General features: G+C 39.6%; 2 protein-coding genes across 6 annotated transcripts in view; both read left to right on the forward strand.

Annotated features, from left to right (window-relative positions):
* Positions 1 to 2,977, forward strand: part of VPS26A (VPS26 retromer complex component A) — a 31,233-nt gene extending 28,256 nt beyond the window's left edge. For all 4 annotated transcript variants that reach the window (XM_023644171.2, XM_070226461.1, XM_023644170.2 and 1 more), the window contains one exon: positions 1,286 to 2,977. In XM_023644171.2, the coding sequence (XP_023499939.1) occupies positions 1,286 to 1,399 (114 nt within the window). In that variant the 3' untranslated portion in view covers positions 1,400 to 2,977. The remainder of the gene's footprint in view (positions 1 to 1,285) is intronic.
* A 352-nt stretch (positions 2,978 to 3,329) lies between these two features.
* Positions 3,330 to 22,675, forward strand: part of SUPV3L1 (Suv3 like RNA helicase) — a 31,079-nt gene continuing 11,733 nt past the window's right edge. The window contains exons 1-6 of one of the 2 annotated variants that reach the window (XM_001917989.6): positions 3,330 to 8,327; positions 16,307 to 16,384; positions 16,765 to 16,872; positions 17,854 to 17,968; positions 19,122 to 19,290; positions 20,908 to 21,019. In XM_001917989.6, the coding sequence (XP_001918024.2) occupies positions 8,057 to 8,327; positions 16,307 to 16,384; positions 16,765 to 16,872; positions 17,854 to 17,968; positions 19,122 to 19,290; positions 20,908 to 21,019 (853 nt within the window). In that variant the 5' untranslated portion in view covers positions 3,330 to 8,056. Of the gene's footprint in view, positions 8,328 to 16,306; positions 16,385 to 16,764; positions 16,873 to 17,853; positions 17,969 to 19,121; positions 19,291 to 19,797; positions 19,967 to 20,907; positions 21,020 to 22,675 lie in introns of those variants that run through there. The other variant, XM_023644176.2, reaches the window with a different exon arrangement.

Genomic DNA, 22,675 nt, shown 5'->3' on the forward strand with positions numbered 1-22,675 from the left:
ATTGGCAACAGATGTTAACTCAGGTGCCAATCTTGAAAAAAAAAACCAAAACTTGTTCTCATTTGAAAATCAATTAAAAGCCCTTGGTGAATTTAGACTAAAGACTGTGATTAGAATGGCCTTTTGTATTCTGAAACAGATTAATAAATATTTGAATGTCAGTTGAGTGTTCAAAACTAAATCAGAAATTATTGTATGCTGACTACTGTGAGAAATACAAAAACTACCTTTTATAAACATGGTTTGTCCTCAAGGTCCTCACATTGCAGATGTGTGGAAAAAGAAAAATTATATAAGTTAATTAACAGAAAACTTAATAGTTTAAAGATAATTTAGAAGAGAAAACTTATTCCACTAATGCTTCCTTAGTGCTATATAGTTAAACATAGGTAATTTATAACTTCAAAATAGAGCATATGAAATTTACAATTCCCAAGTAAATTACATATTGTTGGCCCTGTTGAATAAGTATATTGCTTCCCATGGGCATTCATTTGGATTTTAAATTGATACCTTAAAAAAAAACCCAAATAGCCTTTTTATTAAGCAAATAACTTTAGTAATTTAGAAGAGAAGCGATCTCAGGATGGATTGGTTCTAACGGGTAAAATTTAGATAGGCAAGAAATAGAGATTTGAAGAATGTAGAGGGGAAGATGTAGGGCAGGTTTATTTGGAGTGACTGGAGGCAGAGAGTAAGTCAGTTTGGCTGGTGGAGGACAGGGGTCTAAGGAGGGAAGACAGTGATGTTGGTAAATTGGATAAAGGTTATGGAGGCCCTTGAATGCCTGCTTGGAGAGTTACCCTAGACGCACTGAGAACTACTGAAGAGGATTCCAAGCAATGTTTTAGAGGAGTCTGGGAGTGGTAGAAGGATGGATTAGAAAGGGGCCTCAGGCGAGGGAGGCAGAGCCATGTACTCGAAGGTATTTTAGTATCTAAGGTTGAGGTGACTAGCACTTGAACTTGGATAAAAGGCAGTGGAACAGCAAACCAAAGGACTGATTTTAGGAATTCTTGAACACCAATAATAGCTAGAACTTTGAGCCAGATTGGATTAGTGGTGGTGGTGTATATGGGTGCTGGTGGGGGAGCAGAGTTGGCAGAAGGGGCGGTCCAAGATTAGAATTGGAAAAAAGTGGGCCAATCAGGAAAGAGCAGGGCTCTTGTACGGAAGGATTTAATTTTGTTAGGGATAAAACTGAAGTGGCAGTATTGCCATGGTGAAAATTTAAGGCATAATATGAGAACATTTATTTGTTGATATTTTGCATTTGTTTTACTAGGAAATCATTTTATGGAGAAAAGCTCCTGAAAAACTGAGGAAACAGAGAACAAACTTTCACCAGCGATTTGAATCTCCAGAATCACAGGCATCTGCTGAACAGCCTGAAATGTGAACTGAATAGAAGAAAAGAAAAACAAAAAACTCCTATATCCGTTGAGACTAAGTTTGGCAGGTTAAAGGTGGTTGCAGCGTGTAGGGGGAAAAGGCCAAAACTCCATTTAGAAGTCTTCCTTTATCTTACAGTGCTGCATTTATTTTATGATATAACGAAATGTTCTTCATGTATATACATTAAAAAAAGTGCTTTCTTTGAAACACTGGAACTTTCCTAAGCTGCCGGTTTGTTTTTTTACTGCACACCTTGACTTGTTCATAAGCACTCAGCTATGCATCAGCATAAACATTAAAGATTTTCATGTGAGTAGGCTGGTATTTGTAATTTTACTTTCTTTCTGCATAATGTTGATTATAAAGCCTTTTCTTCTCCTTTTTCATGCTAATGATTACCTCTTACTCTCTACATGCAAAATTAAATATTTTGTGTTCAAATAAAATTAGAAAACCTGAGTGGCCCTTACATCCTGCAAAGATTTGAAAAGAACTACATTTATGTTTTTACGTCTGTGTTTGAGAAATGCACATGGAGTGTTTCACTGTACGTGCTTCTGAGTCTACCATTCTGTGGCCTCCTGAATTTTACCTCTTTGAAGTCTTCTGTCGTATGAATATTAAATTTTCTCCCCAAGAGATTATGTGGCATGTCTTTGTGGCCGCCTTTCTCTTTTTTGGGGGCCATATTAAGTAACCATTTTGCTACTGGTATCCAGCAGGTACCACTGTTTTCTGCAATGTGGAATTGACTCTAAGTTGGCATTTAGAATTCGTTAAAACTATATAATTTTTCCATAAATACTTTGAAATTTTTTTTAACTTAAGGAATCTTTTTACCACATATACACAAATATAACTTGCTTGACTTCACAAATATTCTCTTCCCCTTTCAGGGGAAAATTTGAGGATGGGGGACTCAGGAGGACCAGTGAAGCATGTAGTTATCCAGATCTGGAAAATTTCATGTTTGTTAAACTGGAACTTTGACTAGTTCAAACTCAAATTTAAACTTCACCCACTCTCTTTAAATTTTTTTAACACTAAATTCAAGTCTTTTGTTCAAAGTCTCTAAAAAAGAAGTTGCAGTCATCTGTTCATATGCATGGGGTCTGATCTCAAATACACTAAATGCGAGGTGTAGGAACTAAAAGCCTGCTGCGTGAAACTACTTTCACTTATGGTTCATTGGTTTTTATACCAATATTTTTTTATACACTTCAGTACAAGTCTTGTCAGTTAACCTTACTTTATGAGTAAGCTAAGTAACCCAAATTATATTTCTTTAAACCTGTTTTACTACTATGGCACTTTGATAAAATGGTCAGTAACCAACTTTTTTACTGACAAAGGTTCCATGTGCCATGTGCTGCAGCATCTATTTTAAATATGGGTATCTGTGAATGGTAGTGTTTTCCTTCATGTAAGTGCCTGTTCAGAGTTTCAAAATTTAAAAATGCCAAATATTTTCATGGTCACTTGCATGTAGTATCTAGAAAATAAAAGAAATTTTGAAAACCAATTGTATTTAACCAGCCTCAAATTGTGCAACCATAATATATAATAAAGAATTTGAAACAGATACTGAGCTTGCTATTTGAATGATTAAAATAGTCCTATTCCCAAATCTCTTCTCATTGTCAGATTTATTGTTAAGGATAGGATTGCTTAATAGTTTAGGAAGCTATAATTGTGATCATTAGTTTTTATAAATATTGTGAGTTTCAATTTAAAATAGCTGTATAATGCTTTTAATCAGGTAGCTTAAACCACTGCCATAAACAGGATGCTTACTCACTTTGCTAGAGACTTTGTTGCATAACCTATTTGAAAAATAAAAATTTGAATTCAGTGTTGGGTGAACTGAATAAAGTTGGTCAGTTAATTAGAAATAAACTGAAAAAGACATTTGTCTTTAATAAAGAGTACAATATCTAATCCACTGGTTGTCAACCCTGGCTGCATGTTCAGATCACTTTAGGAGTTTTTAAAAATACATCAGGTTGTACCGAGACCAATAAAACAAGAATTTCAGGGGCCTGGATGTAAGGATTAAAAAAAGCTGCCCAGGATTGAGAACCAATGTCTAAACCATTTAAAAAGTTATTTCTCCACTAGTGAAGAATTTTAGTTTCATTGTTTTGACTTGCTGGGGAGGAAAAACTTGTCCTCCACTCTCTTAGGTTCTTTATTTGGGAGCCTGCTAATTAAACTGACAATAGACAGATCAGCAAGAGAAAAGATAAATTTAATCAAGTATAAGGGAGTTTACAAAAATGTGACTTAAAGGGATGGTTAGAAATTGGGCTTATATATCATCTTGAGAGGGGAATGAGGAGGGGCTGAAGGACACAAATGATTTAATAGGGGAAGTTGGAGGACAACGGGTACTTAGGGAAAGCAAATGACTTTTAGGAAAGATAAATGGTAGATATGATAGTTTTGTGACACAGTCTGTTTAGGTGTGGGGCCGACTGTTCACTGTCTCTGGTGATGTTAATCTTTCCTGGTTGCTCACTGCGAGGGGATTTATGACAACTGCGTTCTTTTGGGAGGCTCTATTTTTAGGCAGACGAGATCTCAGGAACTCAAATGCCTTCTACTCAAAATTTTTATTCCACAGTGGCATCTTCTGGACCCCTTCCATATGGGTCAAGTAGTTGGAATATTCAATTCTAATTACCATGTGAGTCAGTAAAGTCTTAAATTTAACCATGTTCCTTTTATATTCAGCTTAACCTGTGTTGAACATATATAAAGGCACTCTCCAGGGCTTTATACTAGCCTGGATTGGAATGTGACATTGTAAGTTTCCAATCAGATAAAGGCATAGCAAGGAAAACGTGCACCCTTAAATATAATGTGTTTTTTAGGCTTGGGGTCTTCTATGAGATTAACTCTTATGTCACTCCCCTATCTAAAATCTTGTAGTGACTTGATTCCAGGGTAAAGTTTGAATAGCATATTACAAAACACACCTTCATCTCCAGTTATGCCAGACTCCTTGAAGAGTGCCCGCCCTCCTGCCTGCGCTCCATCTAACTCCAGCTCTCCTGGCCAATCTTGCCTGACACCATCTCCATCTCCAAGTCAGAGTTAGATGTCCCCTTATTGTGCTGCCAAGGCAGCCTATGCACACTTTCAGGACTGTGCTTTTACCACAGTTTTAAAAGACTTTTTAATTCTATGGATTTTACGCCTCTGGAGAGCTCAGTCTGCTTTGTTTTGGTATACTTTGTGTTTATCACATAATATACACTCAATATCTGAATAAATGGATCAACCTTATTTTCCTAGTGATTATAAAATTAAAGGTGTCCTTTAGGAAAAAAATATGGGTCCAAATTAATAAAATTATGGACAAGAACTGTTCTTGTGCCTCAATATTAGAACCAAGGAGACAGATGAGATTCTCTAGGACTGTTGTCAGGCTCTGGAGAGAAAGCAAGACAGAGAAGAGCAGAACTATGTGGGTGCTACTTACAAATTGCACAAATGCGTGTGACAGTTGACCTCTCCCCAGGTTTGGGGAAACTGGACCATATAATTTCTAAGACGACTCCTGCTCTAAATCCCATGACTCTAAAAGTAAGTCTTAAAAATTCACTTAAAAAAAATTTAGTATCTATATCATGATAACCTTACACCAGAAAATAGTATACACTTCAATATACAGAATTTGGTAGGCAAGATGTGAGGGGGAGAAATCTACAAGGATGTGTTTTTGGGAAACCTCGTATACCAGGTTTTGTTAATAGCAAAGGCAAAGAGAAGAACTTGCTTACTCCCTACCACCTGGGTTATCTTTACTATTCCCTCTTCCTTTCTCCATCCATTTATTTCTGTATTTCTGTATACATGTTTCCTGAGTATCTCAGTGCTATTTCATTGGCCCTACCATGAAAGAAGCATAATCCAGAGCAGTGGTTCTCAAAGTGTGGTTCCCGGACTAGTTGGGTCAACATCATCTGGAAATGTGTTAGGAATGCAAACTCTTGGGCCCCACCCCAGACCTACTGAATCAGAAACTCCAGGGGTAGGGCCCCACCAATCTTGTTTTTAATAAGCTTTCCAGATGATTCTGATGCACCCTAAAGTTTGAGAACTACTATTCTAGAGACACAATTATGATACAGTTTTAGTGCCGTGATAGCAGTTGTATTAGGTCCTATGGTCTACAAGAGAGGCACCCAATGTGTTCAGAGGTACAGAAGTGAGAAATGATATAATAACTGGCGTGTAGTTCTGGAATGAATAGAATGACAGATACAGGGAGTAGAGAGATGAGGCTGAAAGAGGCATATAAAGAGCCAACTTTAGGGCTGGCCCTCTGGTATAGTGGTTAAGTTTGACACACTCTGCTTCAGCGGCCTGGATTCATGGGTTTGCATCCCAGGTGTGGACCTACACCACTCATCAGCCAGGCTGTGGTGGTGACCCACATATAAAGCGGAGGAAGGCTGGCACAGATGTTAGCTCACGGCTAATTTTACTCAGCAAAAGAAAAAAAAAGAGCCAATTTAGGAAGGGGCTTGGATGATGTACAAATGAATGGAGTATCGGCTTTATCTTAACACTTATTCAGAGTTCACTGAAGGATTTTAGGCAGAAGTAACTCAATTAGATTGGTGTTTCCAAAAGATCATTATGGTGACTGTGCAAAGTACAGATGGAGGCTTGAGAGCAGGCAAAGATACCAGTTACATGGTTACTGCATTCATTCATTCAACAAACAAAACAGTTATGGAGGCTCTAATATGGTGCTTGGTGCTGATAACACTTAGTACTATAAATATCTCCCAAAGAGAATGACAGCTCTCTATCCTGTAAAAGCAAAAATTTTGTTGATTTTTCCCATTTCAGTGTTTATAGAACTCTATGAAAAGCTGAAGAGGAAAATCTATATATACTATCATAAAATTCAGACCACACTTTATATGTGCAAGAGGTACAAAACAAAGTTACCAGTTACAAGAGTTTTAACATTTTTTTATTCTGCAAAACTATATTAGGGTTTGTTACTATGTCCATAAGATTAGCAACAACTGTTGGTTCTGGCCCAATAATTATAAAGTTATATTTAGGTATATTAACAAAAGGAATAACAACACTTGCCTCAGTTGCGTATTAAATGTTTGGCTTATCCATTCTCCTAGTTTCCAAATCTGATGAGACATCCTTGGTTAACAGCATTTTCTATCATATTTAGTCACTTACTAAATTGTCTTCGGCCTTTGTAAAATCTCTCCATTACATATACATGGTCTCTACCATAATTCAGACACACTAATCCACCACCTTCAGCTTGAACTTTTGTTACAGCTTTCTTCCCTCTGTGTGTGTGACAAGGGTGGGGAGAGAGGGGGTGGCGGGTGTTGTTTCAGTCCACCTTAGATACTTTCTAAACTGATTTCTCAAAACTTTGACTATTTGCAAAACATACAAGGCCTGCCTTAACTGTGGTATTTAAAATTTTTCAACATGGCTTTTCCATAGTTAAGTCTCTGCTTACACGGTTTCCTCTGACTAGAATTTCCTTACCACTTCTCTTTCAGTCTTGTTTACTTTTAAGTCTGGCAGAATCTCAAAGCTCTCAAATTGCTGCTTTCTTTGAACTTTCATTATTCTAAGAGTAGTAAGTAGTTGCATTATTTAACCTGTACCATATCACCAAAACCAGGTCAGAAACTCTTTGGGGCAAGTGGCCTTCTATTTGTATCCCCGATGTTTAAAAAGTACTGTGAATCAAAAGCACATAGCAAATTGTTCCTGGAATCCTTTTTGGCACACAGTATTACATAAGACACAATACGCTCCTTCAAATCAGATCTTAACGTTTTAAGTATAATGAGAGACAGATGCGGAAAATCTATCAGCATATTTTGAATTGAATATGAAGTTGCAACCTCATATGACACAGCATTCAACCAACGCAAACGAAACTAAACTTTGGCCGGGGTAGGGAGGATATATTTTGCTATGCGGTTATGACATATCAGCTACTAGAATGATGTTCACAAACTGATCACATTAAAGTATAAGTTACGCACGTCATACAACGAGTTTATCTAAGAACTTGTAGAACAAAATTCCTTGGCAACGTTCCTGAAGGGCAGATCAAGTTATGTTCTCTAACGCTACTCTATCAGAAAACAAAAATTAAGAATCCAAGAAACTTTGGGGAAACGCGCCTTAGTGTCCCAGTCCGCAAACCACACCGGTGCCCACAGCACACGCACGCTTTCCTCCATCAGTCCGCCCCACACTGCTGATCCTGCTGCCCACGTGCTTCTGAACACGCGCTCACCGACAGGGCCAGCTTGCGTCACGTAACACAGCTCGCAGGCCCCGCCTCTTGTCTGTGACATCCCCAAAGGTGCCTGATTGCTTTCTTTTCTTTAGAGAAAGCTGGCCCCAATCTCAAGTGAAAGAGAGAGAGAACAAGAACCTATCTTTTTCTGGTTTTCATTTCTAAGCTTTTCTTTCCCTTTCAGAGCAATCTTACGGCACTACTTTTTCCTTACTGATCGGCCGTTTTTCTGGGCAGCTACCCTGCTCGGTCTGGGTCTTTCCAGACAGTAGGCGCCGGCGATGTGCGTCACTGTCCACCGCCGTGTCGCCAGGCTGCTCCAGCCAGCCTCCTGTAGGGCCTGCGGCCTCGATGTCCTTCCCCCGGTGTGCCCTGTTGTGGGCTCGGCTCCCGGCGGGGCGCCGGGCTGGCCACCGGGCAGCCGTCTGCTCTGCCCTTCGCGCCCACATTGGGCCCTTTCCTGGGGCTCTGGGGCGCGTCCCTGCCGTTGCCTCCTCCTCCTCTGCCTCGGGAGGCTCCAAAGCCCCGAACACCTCCTTGTTCGTGCCGCTGACTGTGAAACCTCAGGGCCCCAGCGCGGATGGCGACGTAGGGGCCGAGCTAACCCGCCCTCTGGACAAGAGTGAGTGCAGGAGCTGGCGAGGGCAGCGGGGGTGGTGTTTGCAGGGCCCCGGCTCGGCCAGGAGGAAAATGCACCCCCTTCCCCTGGAGACCCGATGTCCCCTCGAGCGTTGCTCTCGTGCCTGTCAGTGTCTGCCTCCCTCTCTGGTTTGTGACTTCAAGGCTTGGGACTGCGTCTGATTAGTCTTTTAATGTGCTACCCTAGAAGTGGTCTTTTCCCTTTCACTGGCCTGCTTGTGAATGGTTTAAACTCTCTTGCGATGGAAGCCTTTATGAGTCGTTAGGTGGACGAGCGCATTTTCTAGCATTTTTCTTTATTCCTCCCTCGCTGCCCAGAACTGTTGTCCCCGAGAATAGGCAAGGGAGTGTGGCAGTGAAAAGCGAGAGGACTTGTTTCAGGAGTCTTTGTCATTGGGCACTTACACAAACCAGACGCTGTGTTAGGCGGTATGGTGGTTGCCGAGAGCAACCAGACTCAGAACCAGATCTCTTCTGTTCCAGAAACTTAAAAGTTTTGTGGGGAGGAAAGACATATGGGTAACCAACTGTGATACAAAGTAGACCATGATACTGATGTCTTTGCTAAAGGTGGTGGGTACCCTGATCACCTGGGGCCCCAGAGAGAAAGGAATCGCTTAGCATCAGCGAGTGGCAGTGGGTTTTGTCCCCAAAACTAACTTTGGATGGATTTGGTAGGGAGGCATGTGAATGTTTTCGAGGGGAATTTCGGATTATAGGGCTGTACTGCTTGAGTGTCTGGATGATTAGGGAGGTGAGGGAATTTCCTCTGAGCAAATGCAGCTCAGGAAGGCTGAGGGAATGCTGTAGCTCCTCAGAGCACTAGCTGCCCAGGAACACTCTTCAGGCAGTTAGCTTCAACCAGCCACATTGTTGCCTCCTATGGTAATTTTAAAATATGGACTACAACATGCTATGGGTCAAATCCTGGTTTTCAGGGCAGAAGTACAATACTTACACTAAGAACGTGATGGAACTCACAGTATCTTATTCTTTAACAAGGTCTTCGAAGCCAGTGTTAAGCAAGCCGGTTCACTTTACTTGGAGTTGGGGGCTATATTATTTTGATAATTTTAATAATGTAATTATATTATTACTTATTTTAAAGTTGTGATGAAAACACATAACATAAAATTTACTATCTTAACCATTTTTAAGTGTAAAGTTCCCTAGTAAGTATATTCGCATTGTTGTGAAATAGATCTCCAGAACTTTTTCATATTTTGCACCTGAAACTCTAAACCCGTTAAACAAGTTTTCCCTTTTTAAAGCATACAGTAATTTGTGAGATAATTTGCCTTATGTATTAAATTTAAATATAGATAAATTCTTTTTTTTTTTAAAGATTTTATTTTTTTCCTTTTTCTCCCCAAAGCCCCCCCGATACATAGTTGTATATTCTTAGTTGTGGCTCCTTCTAGTTGTGGTAGATAAATTCTTATTTTGTACAGCTATTGCAATTTATCTGAAAGTGTGAATGCTTTTGATGCTCCCAGTAAGGAGGTAAAATGAAGCTGTGGACTGTCAGCGTGAGCTTTTCTTCTGGTGGAGAATCCTTAGATACCTCATTGAGTGAGTGTGTGCTGGGTGATTTTTCATTTCCTTTGGCTAGGATTGGTCCAGATGTTGAACTTACTAGAATGATTGTTTTCAGCATTGCAAGAGGGACTCCAGAGAACAGTGAATTACTACAATCTTATATAGCCTCATGGTTAAGGTATCAAGATTTTCGCACAGAGATTGAGACAAGAAGCTGTTACCTTTTAATCTCTTTCCTGCTCTTCGCCCAGAACATTGGTGTACTTCAAGTCTCTGTCCTGTGTCACCTTGCCTTCTTATTCTATGCTCTCTGCCTAGGGTGGCTCGTTCTCTCTCCTTTCCCCTCAAGTCAGTATTCCCCTCGGATCTTTGTCTCTAGCCTGGACTGCTCTCATTCTCCTTGGACCTGTATATCTAGCTGCCTACCAGGTATCTCCGCTTGGATTTCTTATGTGCACCTGACCTTCGCGTGTCCAAGACAACTTATCTACCCCTCACCCTGTTCCTCTCCAGGTGCTCGGGTCAAAAACCTGGTAGTCTTGGTTCTTCCCATCCCCCTCCCCCTACTTCTGACAATCAGAAAGTCCAGTTGACAAGTCCTGTTGATTCTACCTCATAAATATTTATTGGATTAATTCTCTTCCCTCCTTCTCCACTGCAACCAACCTAGCCTAAATTACCAGCTTCTGTCTTTTGACGGGCTATTGAAATAGTCCTTGCGTGTCTCCTTGGACACCTTTGATCTCTCTAATCCATTCTCTGCCTTCAGTCAGAATGTTCTTTTACAAAGATCTAATCATGTTGCTCTCCTGTATGAAATTGTTTAATGTTTGCCGTTGTCCCCTGTGTAAAAGGGTCCTCAGTCACTAGTATGGACTATAAGGCCCACCTGATCTGGCCTGGGTACCTCTCCAGTGTCATATCACACCAGTCTCCACGTTCAGCCATATTGATGAAATGTGCCCTTTTGCCCCAGGGCCTTTTACACGTGCTACTCCCTTCTGCCTAGAATGCCTCTGTGTTTCCCTCATTTTTTTTTTTTAAGGAAGATTAGCCCTGAGCTAACTACTACCAATCCTCCTCTTTTTGCTGAGGAAGACTGGCCCTGAGTTAACATCTGTGCCCATCTTCCTCTGCTTTATATGTGGGGCACCTACCACAGCATTGCTTTCGCCAAGCGGTGCCATGTCCGCACCTGGGATCTGAACCGGTGAACCCCCAGCCGCCCAAGCAGAACGTGTGAACTTAACCACTCTGCCACCGGGCTGGGCCCTCATTTTTTTTTTTAACTGGAATGGCTGATATTGAATGGTTGTGAGACACGGGCACCAATCTAAGCATGTGACTCATTTAATCTTCCTAATAACCCTTATGAGGTAGACACTGTCTTTATTCCCTCCAAATGCTTATTGAATGCCTACTATGTGTCAAGCACTCATCTAGTCACAAAGTAGGTGCTGAATATATATATGTATATTTTCTGGTTGAATGTAACACATTAGCCATGTGGATGTAGATTGACTGACTACAAGTAGAAAGATGGTGCATATTTGTGATAGTCATACGGTACTTAAGTGACTGACCTGCTTTACAATTTACTTACCTCTTCTCCATTTCCAAATTAGTAAAATGAGAATAATATTTTCTCTGCCTACATCTCTGGATTGTGAAAATCATCATAACATGTTTGGCAAAGCACTTTGGAAAGTGTAAGGGGGTGAAAAAAATGTAAATTAGTATCATTTGTACTAAACATTTGCTGTTTGAAAAATGAAATTAAAAGTTGTTGGACTGTTGAGTCAGCCCTGCTGGCCTAGTGGTTAAAGCTGAGCGCTCACTGCTTCGGTGGCCTAGGTTTGTTTCCTAGTCATGGAACCCGTCTGTCAGTTGCTGTGCTGTGGTATGGGCTCACTTAGAAGAACTAGAATGACTTACAACTGGGATATACAATCATGCACTGGGGCTTTGGGGAGGGGGGAAAAACTGAAGAAGATTGGCAACAACTGTTAGCTTAGGGTGACTCTTGCCTGCGAAATAAAAACGTTAGGTTGTTATCCTGCAGTAGAATCTGTGATGTGTGGAAATTGGAAAAACTATTCCCCTAGGAGCCCAAATAATCTACCCTACCTGTATAATATAGGTTGATGTGAGGATTTAACAAAATAATGTACAAATTGTTAGCTTATTGTATAAATAGGGGATTTTCTTTTAGCCTCTCTTTCTGTAGGCTCTTAATAGCCAGTGTAAAATTCACTAGATATATTTCTACTCATAATCAGCTGGCTCCACCAGAGCAGTGTTTTTGTGTCTTTTGGGCACTGTTATGAATTTTTAAGTGTTTGGAGCTACATTTGACAGCAGAGTGGCCCTCCTCTTTCTTGGAAAGTTGACCGAGCTGGAAGCTTTGAGTGGTCTCAAATGGAGCAGTGAAGGAGGAGGGTAACACCCAGGCGTTGAGATCAGCCAGGTGAGCCCAGGCTGACCATGGGTGACAGATGCACCTCCAGATCATGATCTCCTTTGATTTTTGATTCATCACTGGCATGTTTATGGGAGGTGGCAGCAACAGATAAAATTGATGGTGGATTTTATAAGCAGCTGTGACTCCTAGGGAAGGCATCAGATTAATTGAGGCAGTTTGTGGTAGTTTGCGCATAGATTCTAGTGGTGGTAGATGACTAGATGCAGATTGGAACTTGGGTTCATAGAGCTGTGGCAAGAGGGTTGAAGCCACTCACCTCCCTATTAGGGTGAACTGGAGTCGGAGTTTTGGGGAAGCTTGCTTGTTAAAACACCTGAACTGATACGTTCTGGCATACCACTTATGAAGTACAGAATTACGGTGTAATGCTAAGGGGCTCGAGATTATGGAGACAGTCTCAGTATAGGCTATTAGGCGACACTTTTCTGATCAGAGCGCCTCTGGCTTCCTGGATGAGAATCATGTTGTTGGTTGCAAGAGGAACCTTATGAAAAAGCAGAGGCTTAACGACGTCATTGTAATTTGATGTACGTGTATCAGGTACAGACACATTTGGCAGTGTAGGGAAAAGCCAAGGCTCATCAATCTTAATGCTGCCGTCACACCCATCACCTGAGAGAGATGCAGAAATGTCAGAGATATTTAGCCTAATTTTTGTAATATTGCAGTTTTAGCAAATCTAGTACTACTTCTTTATAATTCCCTTTGTGATGACGTGAAAGGTTCAGCATGAGTTCCTACCACTACTAGAATGATATTCTGCTGCAACTTCATATTCAGTGACAAGGATAGTAATACTAGTTGCCATGTTAGAGGGGCAGGAACTAAATGCCACTACTAGGTGGTCTTTGATACAATCTCTTCAGGATTGATTCTGCTTTTCCCTTTTAGATCCTGGAGATTTTCTCACCTCTCCTGATCCCTTCTCTCCACCTCTGTTTCCACTTTACCTTTGGCCTTTCCAATTCTGTTATGAAGAAGTTGAGTTGCATACCGTCCCATCTGCTTCTCCAACCCTCAAGTGAGCATGTAGCTTTGGTGTTTGGATGGGCTTCTAGTTAATTACTGATGAGTACAGTGAAACAAGTGAATTAAAACATTTTAACAAAATGGGTAAATCATAAGGTTTAAGTACTCCCAACCCTGTAGTACTTTGTTCTTCATCCCGATGTCAGTGGAGTGAGTAAAGTGGATCATTATTTTTGTGTAAAGACTCACGTGAGGACATTTGCATCTTAGAAGAGAATCTACTCTGATGGACTGTCTTGAACGTTTTGCTTAGAGTTTGCAGTGGGTTTCTTAATTTTAGCAAATGAGGTTGAATCTCAAAGTAATGATATTAAGTCCCAGGCCCCCATTGTAGGGAGCTGGGAGAAAGCTGTTGCCTGGTTAAAAGTTGTTGTGACTGAGTCATTTCCACTGTGGCTGAAATCCAAAGAGTGTCTCCTTTAATCACTGTTAATTTTAATGAGAACTAATTATGACCCAAAATCAGGTCATTCTGTTAGAAACAATGAAACAGTTAAAGCTTAATTTTTATGAAAAACAAAACTATGTATCTATATACTTCTGTAGATTGCAGTTTCTTTCAGTGCTATTTCCCTTGTGTTAATGTTTTGCAGTTATCTTTTAAAAATTGATAGTGGATTTTAGAAAATCCTTTTAGGTAAAATAAAGTACTGATACAGAGAAACCTCTTTTTTTGTGTGGGTAATACTCATTTTTTAAAACAGCTTTAAAATACCATTTTTATATACCATAAAGTCATCCACTTAGGGTGTATAATTAAGTGATATATTTGCAGGAGTGTACAACTATCACCATAATCTAATTTCTAAAATGTTCTAAACATTTTCATCACCCCACAAAGAAATCCCATACCCGATAGCAGTCACTCCCCATTTCTGCTAGCTCCCACTCCCCTCTGCCCAGCCCATGGCAACCACTAATCCATATTCTGTTTCTGTTTGGACATTTCATATAAGTAGTATCATATCATATGTGGTCTTTCCTGACTAGTTTCTTTCACTTAGCATGAGAAACCTCATATTTTCGAAGCATTTTATCATCATTCTTGTATAACACTCGAGAGTGTTACAGAAAATGGGTTAATTCTAAATAAATGTGATGTCTTCGGTTTTTATTGAGTTTGTAGATCAGCAGAATTTCCCCAATCAATTGCATGTGCTTTTTTTCCGATCTTTTATTTGCCACTGATTTTTCCACTATTGATGCTAAGAAACTGTTGCCCCCACTGAGTACAAAGTAACAGAAACCCAGAAATATGAGGATAGCTGCCTGTGATGGGAGATATATATATGTATGTATCTCACATTTAGTTGTGGGCAACTGTAGTGGCTAAACGAGTGATTATGAAATCCCCTCATTCTGCAAAACAAATTATTGTAAGTGGGATGCTTTGTTCAGGCTTAATTTCTTCAGTGAGCATTGTGTGTGTTGTGGTTGTATGAAAATGCAGTTGGCACTTTTGTGGGAGGTGAAAATACAGGCCATTTGGCCTTTTTGTGTTTCGTGAACAAAAGTTGTATCCTCAATTTTGGCCTCCCTGCCCAGAAATGCAGAGTGTGCGGCTGGATCAGTGAAATATTTATCTCTATAGAATAATGCAGCACAATTAACATGTACAATGTTAATACAATCTCAGCTTGATTGATTTAAAATATTTTCACCTATAAAGTTATTCACAGTGGCATGTTACTTCATCAGGCATCTAATTCAACCTCCCCTACCACACAGTAATTTCTCTGCCATCACTCTTTTTTTTTTTAAAGTTTTTATTTTTCCTTTTTCTCCTCAAAGCCCCCCGGTACATAGCTGTGTGTTGTTTTTTTTTAGTTTTGGGTCCTTCTAGTTGTGGCATGTGGGTCACCACCTCCGCATGGCTTGAGGAGCGGTGCCATGTCCACACCCAGGATTCGAACTGGCGAAACCCTGGGCCACCGGAGCAGAGCTCGCAAACTTAACCACTCAGCCACGGGGCCGGCTCCTGCCATCACTCTTGAAATGCAGTCATCTAAGCCTTGCTTGAGTACTTTCAGTGACAAAAGGCTGGCACTTTTGTTTTCCTTTTTGTTTATTTATTTATTTTTGGGGGAAGATTAGCCCTGAGCTAACATTGCCACCAGTCCTCTTTTTGCTGAGGAAGATTGGCCCTGAGCTAACATCCATGCCCGCCTTCCTCTATTTTATATGTGGGACGCCTGCCATAGCGTGGCTTGATAAGTGGTGTGTAGGTCTGCAGCCGGGATCCAAACTGGGGAACCCTGGGCTGCAGAAGTGGAATGTGCAACCTTAACTGCCGCTCCACTGGGCCACCCCCAAGGGCTGGCACTTTTGTGAGGCAACCCTTTTCACTGTTTTAATTGTTAGGAAAGTCTTGTGTAAATTCCACTGGGATCTGTTTCCCTCACTTCCCACTGACTTTAATTATGCCATCTAGAACAAGATAGGTATAATCTGTCCTCCCTAAAATCATCTTCTTCAAACTAAAGGTCATCCTGGCTCCTTTAGTCATTTGTGTGAAAACACGATGATCTGCCCTGACAGTATTGGTTGTCTTTCTAGATGCCTTTTAGCTGCTCACTTAGATGTTCAGAATGGTTGTAAGTAAATGAAACAGAATGTGGTTGTCTAAGGGTGGCCTGATGGAGGCTAGGGGCACTGCCTAATCCTGTAGCAACTTGCTTGTTCCTCTGGAGTAGAACAGGACTATTGCATTGTTTGACTATAATTTTTCTAGACACTCCATTGCACTTAAACCATAAAGAGTTTATGATCAACTAAAACCTTTAGGTTCTTACAACACTCAGTAGACTGCTGCCTTGAGTGTTATGACTTCAAGTTTCTTTTGCTTTTTGGGCATTTCTCTATCTGGAAAACAAATGTTAAACAAATGTTAAATTTTGATATCTTTCTTCCAGATGAAGTAAAGAAGATCTTAGACAAGTTTTATAAGAGGAAAGAGATTCAGAAGCTGGCTGCTGATTATGGACTCGATGGTAAGGCTAATAATTTTTCCATTAGAGATATTTTATTACTTCTTAGATTACAGCTTTGTCAGTATTGTGTGGCACCTTGTGTGGTCTGGACATAAGTACACTGTAATCTGGAGGATGTTCCTGACCTTTGCTTTTGTCTGGGCAGGAGACTGGCAAGATGTCCCTGGCTAACCGGACACATGGCAAAGGAGCTGTGTGTTCAGCTCTCCTGCATGTTGTGCTAGGATTTCAGTTTTAGCCCAAACAGTAATAGACCGGCTGTACTACTAGAAAAAAAAGACACTTTGATGAGTTAGGTGTGATGTGTATATGTACTTCTTTTTAATGAGAAATGAAATGAAAACTAAGCCCTACCTATTTTGATTTTGTGTTTCCCACAGCTCGTCTCTTCCACCAAGCTTTCATAAGCTTTAGAAATTATATCATGCAGTCTCATTCCCTGGATGTGGACATTCACATTATTTTGAATGATATTTGCTTCAGTGCAGGCAAGTGTTTAGAGACTTTAAAAAATCCTGTTGAACATACCTTCTGTTTCTTCCCATACTTCATGTTTGTTTCTGTAATCAGGGCTATTTGTCTGAGAACAGGCCCTATTAACATCCTCTGTAGATAATTCAGTGCTTTCCTGGAGGCCTTCTAGGTCCTTTTGTTTTTATAGTGGGTCCCTGAGCTAGTTGTTAAATCACCCATGCGTCTTAGACTGGAGGAAGCCTGGGGCCTTAATATGTCACCATCTGCTTCCCACTCTGTTCATATAGGGCACCGTGAAATGAACTCTCACACAAGATAGAATTAATACATAGCAGATTCCATCTGTTTCTGCCACTGGCTTCTTCTTCCTCATATCAGGACAAAGCTTTTGCTATAGAAGAAAAGAATGTAAAGCATCATTATTTTGTTGCCATAGACAGTTTGACTTTGATTATATTTTTAAGATGCATTTGACTATTAAACCTTTACCCTGTGCTAGGCATCGAGCTAGAACCTGGATACAAAGCAGAGTGGGATACAGCCCCACCCTCCTCAGAGCCACTAAGGTGTGGAGACTTCTTGCTGAGGAATGAGTTCACTTTCGTGTTTTGTCCCTCAGTGGTCTCTGTGGTTTAAAAATTATTTTCACCTGCATTTTTCTTCAGTAACCACAGGCCTTCTCTCTAGTGTATGTTTCCAGGTTCTTTATTTTTAATTTAACTTTCACCAGTGCTGATCTTTACCTGTTTGTGGAGGAGTAGAACATGGTGGTTGGCAGCCAGTTTTCTGTTTTTCTAGAAAATATAAATGAAATTAAGAGGAAAATGTAAGACAAAGTAGGATCTCAGAAAAGGATAGAGGTCCTTGCTCCTGGGTTTTCCTTTTTATCCTGGCAGTGTCCCCATAACTTAACTCACAAAGAAAAAAGGTTTCACTCACTTCATTTATGCATAACATGTAGATTACAGGCATTAATGCATTGTTTTATTTTCCAGCTCATGTGGATGATTTATTTCCATTTTTCTTGAGACATGCAAAACAGATATTTCCTGTCTTGGAATGTAAGGATGATCTACGTAAAATCAGTGACTTAAGAATACCACCTAACTGGTTAGTTTCTTCATTTGTGGATTTGAAATTTTCAGTTTCTAATTGGGAGATTAGTGGCCATTATATTTTTTTATTGTATGCTGGATGATAAATCATAAGGAGTCTCCCTAGAAAAACTGGCACTTAATTTTGGAAGTTAATTAACTGGTGTCTCCCCTTGACCCTGATCAGGCTTGGTTTTAGGTTTTATTAAGACAGATCTAGAGTAGCCCTTACTTTAGGATATTGTCCTTCTGGTCCAGATGTGGCCTTTCTGGTGTCTCAGCTGAATGCCTCTAGAGTGTCAGTATTCCCTCTCCGCCACCACCGTGGCTGGAACGCCACCGTCTCCTAGCACTTTGCTCCCTCTTTGAGACTTTCCACTCAAACCCTTAGCAAGCTATTGTCTGCTAGACCCTGCGCATGTTCAGCCCAGCCATTGACCAAGGACCCATGGGGAACCCCCCCACAGGCTTCAAGGCTCCCCCTCCATTGCCTCTTTTCCTCACTTCCACACACTGCTGTTCAAAGTCCGGCTGCTTCAGCAGCACTGAACTTGATACCTGCTGCTCTGCTCAGTGAGACTGTCATACTTTGCTTGGGTTCCACCTCCCTGCGTCCTACTGGGGTACACTGGGGCCCATCTCAAGTGCCCTTCTTTCAGGGCTTGTAGTCCTGCGTTGCCTGTTGTCCATGTCCTCAAGAAGCTGCTGCATATATTTCTTGTTTATGGTGGGAGGGCAAGTCCGGTACCATTCATCATGAACAGAAGCAGAAGACTCAGTTATTACATTGTATACATTGAAGTTCAGAAGCCTGGGAATATTTGTTTAGGGATCATGTGTTTAGAGCTGTGGAAATGATGTGAACGTAAGTATGGAGCTAACAGCAGTTTAAACTTCTTTTAAGTAACTCCTGAGGAAAAGGGATTGGTACAATGGCAAAAATATCTGAGATTAATTTGCATTTTTCTGTCCTCTAGTTAGTAAATGCCATTCTTGGAAAGCAGTCATTATTTTAGCATGGAAATGAAACTCATTTAATTTAGTTTTTCAAAGATGCTATCTTGTGAATGTTAAGAGGATGTTTCATTGGAATTTTTTTTAATTGATACCTTTGCCAGGATGGATTTTGAGGTTAATGAGATTAAGCTATTTACCTACTCATGTTTTAGGTACCCAGAAGCCAGAGCCATACAGCGGAAGATAATATTCCATTCAGGCCCCACAAACAGTGGAAAGACTTATCATGCAATTCAGAAATACTTATCAGCAAAATCTGGAGTGTACTGTGGCCCTTTAAAATTACTGGCACATGAGATCTTCGAAAAGAGTAATGCGGCTGTCAGTATATTACCAAATATTCGCTCTTTTTCTTGTTAATGGGAGTGGGCTGGGGACAGAGTGAAGTGGAGGGTGGGGTGTATGTGTAGTAATTTACCATTAACAAAAATTGCCATATTTCGTTGCATCTAAGCAGCCATCAGTTGTGAGACGTACCATTATTTTATGTACAACTGAGAAAGAAAAAGATGCTGCTAACTGAACTCTGATATGCCATCAATTGTTAAGATGTATCCTGATTTCGGAGATACTAAAATGTGAAAAAATGTGTGTATTAGAATGAGTGAAATACAACATTACAGAAAATTTCACATATACAGAGAAATGCAGAGAATAACATACAAATAACCTGAGCCCACTACCCAACTCCCATCAGATTCTAACATTTTGCCATACTTGTTTTATGTTTTTTTAAGAAATAAAATACTGATTTAGTTGGAACTCCCTTTGAACTCCTCCTTTGCCTCCTCAGAATTAACCACTACTCTGTTAATTTACCTTTTTTAGATTAGACCTCTGATGCTATCTACTAGAACTAATGATAAAGACTGAAGCCACCTTTTCAGACCTGTAAAGGACTACATGCCCTGTGATCTGAGGCATTATTTCACTAAATGGGCCACATTTTGGTTCATTGTTTTATTATGACTTTATAATGTGAAATTAACCAGTTTTGGTAGGTAATTTGCATTCTCTTTTTTGTTCTGAAAAATTTGTGTAATTTGCATACATAATGCCCTCTTATCCATAAATGCTTTCAGAACAAAGACTTCCTTTTACATAACCACAGGATATTTATCTGAAGCAGGATGTTTAATAGTGATCAAATACTATTATTTAATCCACAGTCTATATTCAAATTTTGCCAGTTGTCCAATAGCAACATCTCTGCTACTTCCCTTCTCCCTGAGATTCTGTTCAGGATCTCACACTGTATTTTGTTGTCATAGCTCTAGTTTCCATTAATCTGAAACAATTCCTCAGTCTTTCTTTGTCATAATCTTTACATTTTGGAAGACTACAGGTCAGTTGTGTTTTAAACTGTCACTCAGTTTGGATGTGTCTGATGTTTCCTCCTGCTTAGTTTCAGGCCACCAGGGAGACCACTTGTCCCAGTTTGCCTGGAGTCTCCCAGATTAAACAGCAAAAGTCCTTCCTCCTGGGAAACCCCTCAGTCCTGGGCAAACTGGGGTGGTTGATCACTCTACTATACTGTAGCATTGATGTTGGTCCTTCTCAAGGAATTATCTTAGATCCTTACATTCTTAAATTTTATTTATAATATTCTTCTTGAATATAGAAGCAATTCGTGTTCATTTTATTTTAATGAACTGAAATAGTGCAGAAATGTACAGTTAAAAAGTGAAACTGCTACAATTTCTCATGCTTTTGTTACCTGAGAATTTGGCTGATTTGAGATGTTTCCAAGTTTACCTAGTTATGTAAGAGAGTGGCTTTTATTTTATTTTTTATAAAAAACTTTTTTAAAAAATCGGTTATATTTTGTTTCAGCTATTAGACAAATAAATTTGTTGGTAATGGAGAGAATACTCTATTAAACATCCAAAACTTGTTTTCTAAGTGGAAATAATTTCAGCTTTCTTTGTGTCATCCTAGGGTGTGCCATGTGACTTGGTAACAGGTGAAGAGCGTGTGACAGTAGAGCCAGATGGGAAACAGGCTGCCCATGTGGCTTGTACTGTTGAAATGTGTAGCGTTACAACTCCTTGTATGTATATGCCATTTAAAAAAACCTTATGATTTTTTTTATTTTAAAACATGTATGAACATATGAAATGTATTTTTTATTGTGAAAAAATTTTTAAATTGGGACAAAGAAGAGAATAGTACGATAAATACCCAGTACCTACCACCACTAATAAATGCCGGACTCTGTTTTGTTTGCATTGTCAACACAAATAATCCATAACCAATTTATAAATCCAAGTTGGGGTGAGTTTATTATGAGGCAGATGTGAGGACCGTACAGCCTGGAGAGTCCTTCCACAAAGGAATGAGCACTCCAAAGAAATGGGGGTGTACAGAGTGGTTATACACCATCAAAGAGCATGTATCACAAATGATTGAAGTGTCCCTTTTACAATAGTCATGAGATTGCCTAGCTGGCACAGCAATTGATGGACACAGCAAGTAGCGGGTCTCTTGTCTCAGAGCTGAGTGGTCACAGGTGGGCACAGCAATCGATTCCTAGTCTAGGGAAAGCTGCTTATCCTTAAGAAAATGCTAATGTGGGGGAAGTTGTACCTTTATCCTAAGGGGGTTTGTTCTTGTCTTTGGGATGGAGCAAATGCTTAAAGCAGATATACAATGCATGCTCAATGGCCGCTTCAGGCCCTTTTGCAAAAAACAAGGTCAGGCCAAATTAGCTTTACACCAAATGGCTTCCTCGTTTACTCCAATATATCCTATTGCTTGCCATTTTTTTTTCTCAGTGTTTGAATATTCTTTCCCTTTTTCTATTAAAAGAACTAAAATGTTAACACGTATGAAGTTTCCTCTCTATCACTCCCTCGTTCAGTTCCTCTCCCCTCTTGATCTAACTGCGGTCAAATATTTTGTGTATCTTTCCTGCCTTTTTTTATATCATTGATCTATATTACCTATGAATACTATAGATTGTATGTTTTAAAACCTTTGTATGATTATCATGTTGTATTGTTCCACAACTTGCTTTTCATTCTATACATTTTTAGATCTAGTCTTGTTTTTTATATATATCTCTCAAATTTATTCATTTAAACTGTTATGTAGTATTCCATCTTATGACTAAAATTATTCATTCCCCTATTAAAGGATATTTAGGTTGTTTAAAGTTTCTCACTATTATATACATCACTTCAATGAACTTCTATTTAAGTAGTTTTAAAATATTTTAAGTGAAAATTGTTTTTTCTTATTATATCAGCAGTCATATCTTCATTGTAGAAAATATAAAAATGCAAAGAGAAGAAAAAAAATACATGATCTCCCAATCCCACCCACCCAGAATCAACAAATGTTAACCCTGGGGTGGACATTTTCCAGACTTTTTCTTTGTTTGTATTTGTATTGTGTATTCATATACTTATGTGTGCATCGTGAGTGTGGTATTAAATAACATAAGGATTATGTATTATGTACTATTTGGTATCTTGTTTTTTTTCATTTTATCTTAACTTTCTGAGTAAATGGATAGTTTTTAAAAAATTAATTTAATATAAAAGTAATACACTGTAAAAATTCAAATAGCACGGAAGTTTATAAATCAAAATTCCCTCTTCTGCCCCCTCTTTCTAATCTTGTTTGTGTATACCCAAGTGTGATAAGTAATTTTTAATCTGATGCTTTTTCAGTTAAAGTTAGCTTTCTTTTGTTTCATAAATGT

This window comes from Equus caballus, chromosome 1, assembly GCF_041296265.1.
Source record: "Equus caballus isolate H_3958 breed thoroughbred chromosome 1, TB-T2T, whole genome shotgun sequence".
Taxonomy (NCBI): domain Eukaryota; kingdom Metazoa; phylum Chordata; class Mammalia; order Perissodactyla; family Equidae; genus Equus; species Equus caballus.